The sequence below is a fragment of the Hibiscus syriacus genome, unplaced genomic scaffold (genome assembly GCF_006381635.1).
Source record: "Hibiscus syriacus cultivar Baekdansim isolate YM2019G1 unplaced genomic scaffold, ASM638163v2 tig00110863_pilon, whole genome shotgun sequence".
Classification (NCBI taxonomy): Eukaryota; Viridiplantae; Streptophyta; class Magnoliopsida; order Malvales; family Malvaceae; genus Hibiscus; species Hibiscus syriacus.
The window spans coordinates 454,997-464,862 of NW_024062892.1; the positions used below are offsets into that span (position 1 = coordinate 454,997).

General features: G+C 35.9%; 2 protein-coding genes across 2 annotated transcripts; one reads left to right on the top strand and one right to left on the bottom strand.

Moving 5' to 3' along the window:
• Nucleotides 1-1,133: 1,133 nt before the first annotated feature.
• Nucleotides 1,134-2,486, bottom strand: LOC120143735 (glutamic acid-rich protein-like). The gene is made up of 3 exons (XM_039157973.1): nt 2,317-2,486; nt 1,635-2,163; nt 1,134-1,544 (listed from the first exon to the last, which is right to left on the bottom strand). Exons 1-3 carry the CDS (start codon nt 2,484-2,486, stop codon nt 1,134-1,136), a joined length of 1,110 nt encoding a protein of 369 aa, XP_039013904.1.
• Nucleotides 2,487-7,325: 4,839 nt separating this feature from the next.
• Nucleotides 7,326-9,592, top strand: LOC120143719 (60S ribosomal protein L19-3). The gene is made up of 5 exons (XM_039157963.1): nt 7,326-7,485; nt 8,210-8,332; nt 8,722-9,035; nt 9,305-9,369; nt 9,451-9,592. Exons 1-5 carry the CDS (start codon nt 7,374-7,376, stop codon nt 9,473-9,475), a joined length of 639 nt encoding a protein of 212 aa, XP_039013894.1. The 5' UTR covers nt 7,326-7,373; the 3' UTR covers nt 9,476-9,592.
• The last annotated feature ends 274 nt before the right edge of the window (nt 9,593-9,866 follow it).

Genomic DNA, 9,866 nt, shown 5'->3' on the forward strand with positions numbered 1-9,866 from the left:
TAATACACGATCCTTCTCCTAAAAATAAATAATTACAAAAATTAATTCTTAATCTAATAATCATGCATTAAATGAATCAACTAATTATTAATAATAATTTAAATTAAATTAAACCGTTAAAATGTTACCGTATCAACAAAGTGTCGAGATATTTAATTCTTAATCTAATAATCATACATTAAATAAATCAACTAAATATTACTAATAATTTAAATTAAATTAAAACGTTAAAATGTTACCGTATCAGTAAAGTGTAGAGATATATGATTTCCATCTGAGCGAAGTAGACTGCCTTCCATTATATATATGCAAAAAAATTATATTAGTAAAATATTAAATAAAGTAAAAACATAATAGTAAAAATATTATAAAATATACCTTAAAAAGTGAGTATTTGAGAGAAATTTAGAGAATTTGGTGTGATAAAAGTTATTGAGGATGAGGTATTTATAGGGAGGATGGGTCGGTGATTAGGGGTATAGCGCGACCCCTGCTCCGCGCTATACCCCACGTATCAAATATACAGGTATAGCGTGGTGCAAGGGGCACGCTATACCTACGTGGCGCCAGCTCACCGTATAGCGCGGTACAGGGGGCGCGCTATACCCCACGTGGCGCCAAATCATCGTATAGCGCGGTGCAGTGGGCGCGCTTTACTGCTAAGGGTGTTAGATCGAGAAATATAGTTGACCGGTGTTAGATCGATAATATTACCGGTCACCGATGATATATCAAAAAAATCGCCTATTTTTGAATTATTTTTAGATATAAAACATAAATATTACATAGATACATGATTCTAAGTTTCATTTTTGAAACTTAAATATTTAAGTTTAAAAATTAAGACCAAGATATAACTTTCAGTTTTTACATAAATATTGGTTTTTTAGTTTAGGAGAGTTCGACGTTCATACGTGTAGAGAATGATTAGCACTTTAAAATGTCGTAGTCAATTACTTGTTGTAAAAATTAGAAATTATAAGTTTGAAGTTTCATTTAATTAATGATACGTTTATGCAAAATTGAAAAGGATATTAATTTATTTTGAAATTAAAATTTAGCCAAGTGATGATTTATCTGCTGTTGTGTCTTTTTCCTGGAATTTGTTTACAGATAGTGGAAGGCTTATTAATCTATTTTGCTTGCGTAATTCGCTCCATAGTAGATTCTGGGGAAGAGCTCCATGTCCCTTCTGAGCTGTCTTCTTCTGTTTCTGTAACTTCTTCTTCTGCTTCTGAAAATGTTGATCGCGTTGGCGAATATTCATCTTCCGTTGAAACAAATGATTGCACTCGTGAATATTCTTCTTCATCTTCTTCCCCTGTTGAAAATGATGATGATTGCCGCGGTGAGTCTTCTTCTTCCTCCTCTGAAAGTCTTGATAGCATTGGTGAATATTCTTCGTCTTCTTCTGTTGAAGCTGATGATTGTAATGGTGAATCATTACCACCGCCATCAACATCTTCTTCTTCTTCTGAAAATGGTGATTCCATCGGTGAATCTTCTTCTTCATCATCCTCTCCACCACCATCCTCCTCCTCCTCCTCCTCATCATCATCATAATAATAATCTTTTTCTTCTTCTTCTTCTGTTGAAGTTGATGATTGCAATGGTGAATCATCATCACCACCAACACCAACACCATCTTCTTCTTCTTCTTCTTCTGAAAGTGGTGATTCCATTGGTGAATCCTCGTCTTCATACTCCTCCCCCTCCTCCTTATCATCATCATCATCATAATCTTCTTGTTCTTCTTCTACGGTTGAAAATGACAACGGCCTTGGCGAATGTCTTTCTTCACCATCTTCTTCTTGCGTTGAAAACGACGATTGAATGAGTGGATTTTCTTCTGCATCATCTTCCACCGCTGAAAATGATGATCTGTCTTCTGATAATGACAAAGATGGTTCTTGCAGTGTACACTCTTCAACCGTCGACCGTTCTACATCTGTACCGACTTCCCCATCCAGTATGTCAATGTTTTCCATCACCAAAGTATCATCGCTCTCATTCTCGAGCACGTTCATTGCACCATGCTCAGTTTCTGATCGAGAACTCTGGTCAACATCACCGTAACCACCAGTTAGTCCAATTGTTTCTTGCTCTCTATCATTTATTGCAATCTCTAGGATAACAATATCCGATGCACCATTGTTTGTGGAACTGCAAATAAATGATCATCCAAATTACATTATTTACAAAAGAAACATGCAAGCGATAGTCTAAGAAATTCGCAAATGCAACTTAACAGTTCATATAATCATACAATCAAGAGTTTCGCATGTAGAACTTGGTGGAACCATATCAATGAAATACTCACAGTGAATTTTGATATGGCTTTCCTTTCCATCTTCTGCCAAATTGATTCTCTCCGTAAAAAAATTGTAATCTTTCCCCACCAGGCTTGCAATAGCCAAGGTTCCACCCAACACAGCAACCCTTTCCATTCTGCTGGTACCAGCACCATCCCTCTTGCGCTTCTCCATGTTTATTTTCTTGAAGACTAATTGGTTCAATATTTTTGGTTTTGTATTCTTGGCTTTAATCTCTCGCAAAGGGATACTCTTCTTGAAGAGGGGAAGATGGGAGCTTGAAGCATAGATTATTTCGTTGGGAGGCTAAATAGAATCTTAATTTGCTTCACGCCCGGAGGTTTGCTGAGATTCCATAGTTTTCACCTCGTAAGACGATACGTAACCCAAGAGAATGTCGCTGATACAAGTTATCATCTAAGAAGGAAATCCAAGCAACTGAGACCACATTAGAAAATCCAAAAAGATGGAGACCGAAATAGACAAGCTTAAAGGAAACAACGGTGCAACTGCACGACTATCAAAGCTACAATTTTTTTTTTTGAAATTATCAAAATATTCAAACTTAAGGAAATGAAAGCTGAAATAAACAAGCATTAGCCTTGTATTTGCTTGTTCTCTCCAATATAAATAATATGTATGAGCCTGAGGTATTGAGATTACACTTCAATTAGTTGCAGTTTGGCAGTTCTCTTTATGTTTCTTGATACGTTTACGCAAGCTGTAGAAGATGATTCCCAATTTTCATGTTCAAGTAAAAGATAACAACTTAAACAAAAATGATTCTTTCCTTGTATGCTTTATTTCAATATCCATCGGGGATTGATTTAGCCTCTTGCCGTGGAACGAAGAAGAAAGGCCCAACGGTAAACAACTTGATATTCTTATCACGCAGGCGACTGAAGATGTCGATAGGAGCACCGGAAATGCCTTTTTTTAGTTGAAAAAAGGTACATGGCCGCCTAGCTTCCCGTTTTATCCACTAGCAGCATATCCTCAGCTTTTTTAGGGCATTCTTCCAGAAATTAGAATCTTCATGGTGTTTCCACATCTTCTTGGAGACAAAATCGGCGACTCGATTGGCCTCTCTAGGTACGTGATGCAATTCTACAAGCCAGTTCTTAAGCAAAAATGGCTGTCCCTTTTTCCCATATATATGGGTAAGGGGGAGGTAAGATAGTAGGCTACCCCCAACACCAGGTTGAGAGCAGCTTCCGTAAGAGACTTCTGAATTATGAAATGCCCTCCATGGGACTTGATCCCACGACCTCAAGCCAGTTCTTAAGCATTTTCTCAATGTGTTGTAGAATGGTAAATTTCCCGTGTGTGCTCGATCTATTCTTTATTAGATTGATAGCTTCACTGTCGTCTGTTTCTAAAATCACGCTCCTTTCTCCCCTCAACCAAGCAATTCGTAATCCCTCATGGATTCCCCATAACTCTGCTTCTAAAATAGAATATATCCCTATCTTTTTCCCAAAACCTCATCACCAATTACCATTGTAGTCCCTTGCAACAACCCCGCACATATCTTCTCCATTGATCTGTCTTTTGGTTTCATCTGTGTTTATTTTGCAGTAATTGATTGTTGGTTTTTGCCATTTGCATCGAGCATTATCTCTGATCTGTATACTTCCAGCATTAGTAGTATCAAAATTCTGCAAATCTTGGGTCAGTATACTAGCTTGCTGAATAATCGAATCCCTTTCAATCATCTCAGGATCGAAAATCATTTGATTTCTTCTCTTTCATATGTACCAGATTACTGAGCTGAAAAAACTTGGCCACCCCGCGATTCTTGGCGACGGTGACTGAGTTTCTTCAAGGTTTTCAATGATCCAGTCCTTGAGTCTGCAGTTCAGAAACCTGTCTATCTTCTGGGGGATTGCCATTGAATTAGGGCAATACCTCAGCACGTGATTAATATCTTCAACTTCATAATTGCACATAGGGAAACTTGCATCCATAGTCATATGTCTTCGAGCTCTTTCCGAGTTAGTCAAAATACTATTTCTTCCAATTAGCCATAGGAAAGTTTTGACTCTGGGAATGTTTTTGTGCTTTGCTATGATGCCCCAAATCTTATATTCCATATCATTATTAACATTTGCAATCCACTTATATACATATTTGATTGTGAAGACCCTATTCTCCGAGGAAATCCATCCCAGGGAGTCTTCAATGTTCTCATCCACTGGAGGGGGAGTGGCTTTCAGCATATTAATGGCTTGAGACTGCAGCAACAACGTAAGTTTGTTAAAATCCCAGTTACCATTTTGGTTAATCAATTCCTTTACTTTTGACTTGTCCTTTTCCACCTCCAACGGTTGGTTGCAGAATCTGGACAGAGGGCCATTATGATCAAGCCATATGTCATGCCGGAAGCTAATATGATTACCATTTCCAACATTCCAACAAATGTTCTGCTTGAATTTAGTCCACAAAGAACATATGTGATTCCATAGAGGTGATCCTCCCCTTTTTTGAAGCTCTTCAGGTATAATTTCTTTCATTTTGTATTTGCTTCTCATTACCTGTACCCATAACAGATTAGTTCGGTTAGTAAGTTTGTAAGCTATTTTAAAGATGAAAGCCTCATTTTGGAATCTAAGGTTTTTTAACCCTTGACCCCCTCCTTTAATAGGTTTACAAAGATTATCCCAGTTCACAAGGTGTACTCCCTTTTGCTCATTCAAGTTTCCCCAAATGAAATTTCTTGTAAGTCTTTCAAGCTCATTGCAAGTTCCTTTGGGGATTAAAATTGATTGCATGGTGTATGCAGGGATCGAGTTGAGGACAACCTTGGCAAGAATGATTCTTCCAGCTAGTGATAGAGATTTAGGTTTCCACCCTGTCAATTTGTCCTTCACTCTTTGAGTGATGTTGATGTAAGTTAGTTTATTAATTCTGTTGTGCAGTAGGGGAACTCCCAAGTAATTTCCAAGGTTCTCAATCTCCTTTATTCCAATCAAATTTGAAATAATGGTTATGGTCTGGGCATTGACATTTTCGGAGTAGTATATATTAGATTTCTCGAGACTAACTTTCTGTCCCGAGCTATTGCAGAATTTGTTGAGTGTGTTCTGGATAATTCCAATTTGAGTGTTGTTTGCTTCCACAAATAATATGAGGTCATTTGCAAAAAAAATGTGAGATATGTCAGGTCCATTTCTAGATAATTTAATAGGTTTCCACCTCCCTTGATTTACTATTAAAACAATCTCTTGAGCTAATCTTTCCATGCAGATGACAAAGAGATAAGACGAAAGAGGGTCTCCCTGTCTAATGCCCCTAGAAGGCTGAAAGGGTTCAGTAAGTTCCCCATTCCAATTAATTTGAATAGTACTGAAAGTAATGCAGTTCATAATTGCCACAATAATTTTATTTGGCAGCCTTATCCTTTCGATGCCATCTTTAATAAAAGACCACTCTAATTGTCATAAACTTTTTCAAGGTCTAGTTTGATGGCCAACCAACCTATTTTACCTTTCTTCTTCTTCATCGAATGATCACTTCTTGAGCAAGGATAATATTGTAAGTAATAACCCTGCCCGGGATAAAACTAGTTTGACTGTTGGAAATCATAGTAGGGAGCATAGGCTTAAGACGGTTGGCAATAACTTTAGTAATTATTTTATAGATTACTTGGCAAAGACTTATAGGTCTAAACTGGTTTATTCTCTCAGGCTTAGGCACCTTAGGGAGTAAAACAAGACTAGTTCTATTTAAGGCTTCCTCAATCTGACCACCATTAAGGCGCTTCTTGATAAGAGAACACACTTTTCTCCAACTATATCCCAATTCTTTTGAAAGAAATTTGCATGGAATCCATCAATTCAGGGCGCTTTGAGAGACCCATACTGCTGAATCGAGCTATAGTTACTTGAGGGGATATAGCGAAAGGGGTTTATATATTTTTCTGAAGAGAAGGGACAATCTTATCCATTAGGATATAGAAATGATTACAGTAATGGGAGAGACGGTGCACGATGGATTTGGTGTGCACCAAATAACCAACCATGCATGCATTATACACAATCTAATTATCTAAATACGACGTGCAAAGAGCAGCGAATATTTCGTTTAGAAAATTGTACTAATTTAATTGGTATTTGTTTTACCGACATTAGCATTTTATACATGATAGATAGAGGGAACGGTGGGAGGTGGTTCCACTCTTTATTTAATAAGAACTTATATATATAATTTTATCTTTACTTTCTTTTTCTCGGACTAGATATTATAAGACGCTTGTAGTCATTAAAGATAGATTACGATTGAATTATGATCATATCAATTTAATAACGAGTAATCATCATTATATATAATTTTACGTTAATATTGATAGTATTTATCCTTCATTGTTGACAAGTGTTATTTGTATTTATCATTTGTTTGATTTGTTTTGTTCCGTTTTTAACCCTATTTTTATGATATTTTTTAATTCTTGTGTGTTTAGTTTGTGCACTTCGATAGTTTTAGGAGAAATTTTAAGATTACATGATTAGCTTATTATTATTATTTTTATAGAATTATTTTATAAATTTAAGATATTTCCTCCTTATTTAATAAAAAGTTATATATATGAATAAAAGAGTGCTTGCAACTTGCATTGTAGAAGTTGAGGTTAAAACATGTATACCGTATGATGTGTTAATTTATTTATATTACAACTATTTTAGATTCACCGGTGACCATTGCAAAATGAAAATAACATCAACAAGTATTTTTCTCCATTTTTTTCAAATATTATGTAAATGTTTTGAAATTATTAGGCTGATTTTCTAAATCTATAATTGGGTATTTAGTTCAGCATGATAAGCCCAATGGGTTCTTTTCTTAACTAAAATTAGGCCCAAAAATAATTGGTTTTAGGCTAAGGCGTTCCAAACAGCTAACCCGGTCCATTAAAAGTGCAATTAAAAAAAACCGACTTCTAACCCGGTCCAAACAGAAGTACCAGGCGTCGCAAACCCTAGGGTTAATGCGGAGCTCATATAAATTGACGCTATCACGTATTTCTTATCCTTCTCCGCTACCAAAGAGAAAGAGAGGGAGAAAATGGTTTCTCTGAAGCTCCAGAAGCGGCTCTCAGCCAGCGTTCTAAAGTGTGGAAAAGGAAAGGTTTGGCTCGATCCAAATGAAGTCAACGAAATCTCCATGGCCAACTCCCGTACGTTTTTCTCCTCTCTTTTTATCACTGCTTCAACTCCTTTTCATTTTCCTTATCATCGGTTTTATGTTTAAATGTAATTTGATCTTGTTTTAGCTTCATTTGTATCCAAATATATGGTTGAATTGAAGCTCAGAGCATTTATTTATGTATATAATCAGCTACTAGGAAAATGAAAGCTAAAGCTTTAGTTTCCAGGAATGGAGTCTGTAATTTAAATCTCAGTTTGAAGCGTGTTCTTTGGAATGGGTTTTTCTTTTAATTTGTAATGGAAAAGTTTCATATAACGAGCACGTATGAGCCTTGGGATATGTAGGCTAAGTTTGTGATTATGCAATTGTTAATTTGCTTGCAATATCCAACTTTTTTGTTGTAAAACGATGACACTTTTAGCTAATTGACTTCTCTGGTGAATACAACAATTAACTTAATGGATTGCTGATAAAATAATTACCTTTCTGTTTCATCGTTGTATACAGGAGAGTGATTAATTTCCACTGAAGCAGTCACGTATTTTACAAATGAAAATTATTTTGATTAAACAAAGGATTAATTTCTAATTCACTCTACTGTTATACATGTACATTTATTTATTTATAATTCAAATCTGAAATAATTGATTGAATTAGGGGTATTTTGTTTTTACTTGAGCAAAACAAAAGGGTTTTATATATTTGCAATTGCTTGTTTTTCTTCATTTTTGTACATGAACTGGAAACTGCAGGTCAGAACATAAGGAAGTTGGTTAAAGATGGTTTTATCATCAGGAAGCCAACCAAGATTCACTCTCGATCTCGTGCTCGTCGCATGAAGGAAGCCAAGAGAAAGGGACGTCACTCTGGATATGGTATGATATCTAATTTTGATCATGGAATTAAATGGACTTGGTGTTATTTATAGATGCCGAGTACACGGTTGAAATTGTTGACCTAATTACATACTTGCACGTTAATTCCATGTTGACACCATATCATATTCTTGGTTGAAATTGGTTACTTTACATACTCGCACATTAATTACCATGTTGAAATCAGAGCATATTATTGACTACTCATCATGTTTCTAGAGTTAGGATGTCCAAAATCATGAGGAAAGAATCAATTGAAGTATCATTGAGATTTTTATGCTGCTAGGAATCTTTGTTAGCAAATCTTAAAGTTGTGATGCATATTATGTAAAATATATGTATTGAATTTAATTTGACTAATTGGGTCTCAACTCTTATTCTGATTCTAGGTAAGCGTAAGGGTACAAGGGAGGCAAGGTTGCCCACAAAGATCTTGTGGATGAGGAGGATGCGTGTTCTCAGGCGCTTGCTTCGTAAGTACAGGGAATCAAAGAAGATTGACAAGCATATGTACCATGACATGTACATGAAAGTCAAGGGTAATGTGTTTAAGAACAAGAGAGTGCTCATGGAGAGCATCCACAAATCTAAGGCTGAGAAGGCCAGAGAAAAGACTTTGGCTGACCAGTTTGAAGCTAAGAGGGCTAAGAATAAGGCAAGCAGGGAAAGAAAATTTGCTAGGAGGGAGGAACGATTGGCACAGGTAAAATTTTTGTATCGTTATAGTTTTTCTAGTGTGCGCTATTATTTGGTTTTACCATTTATTTTTGGTGTTTTCCTATATTTTACAGAAACTATAGATGTTCCTTGCTTTGAAGTTCTCTTATCGTCCTCTATAATTCTTATCCTTTTTTACTTTTTAATGATTTTTTATCGGTATGCTATTGTCAATAATGTTGAATAGATTCATGCTCATTATTTTTCATCTCATGTTTTGATGTGGGTTTCCATTTTTTCTCTCAATCTCCTCAGGGGCCTGGAGGAGGAGATAAGCCAGCTGCAGCACCTCCTGCTGCCGCAGCTGCTCAACCAGTTGGGTAAGTATATTGTTGAGAAATTTTTTTCCGAAAATGATCAGTGTTCAAATGATGTATTATCCGCTCATGTTGATTATTCAGTGGTTCCAAGAAGTCCAAGAAGTAAGGTGGCCTCCGGAAGATCTGTGATGAACTTGCGAGCCATGAAATTAAATATGAACTTGTCTAAGTAGTTTTCTGTCGAGCTGTTTTTGGTTAATATAAACTTGTTTAAGCTGGATTATGATTTTCTTCTCACTTTCCCGTTTCTTTTGTTTACCTATATTTGACGTTTATTTTATTTTTGCTATGATTTTATAGATTTCTGAATCTCATGTCCATAAATACATCTGTTAACATTTGTTGTCTTTCTGACTTTGAGATCTTTATGGATTAGACCAGATTTGGACTTTATCATATTAGTAGTGTATCATAATTGCTCTAAGTTTGGGTTGGGTTGGCAAGCATTGCTACATATTGGCATTAGAAAAGTTACAAACTTCACCCCTTTACTTTTC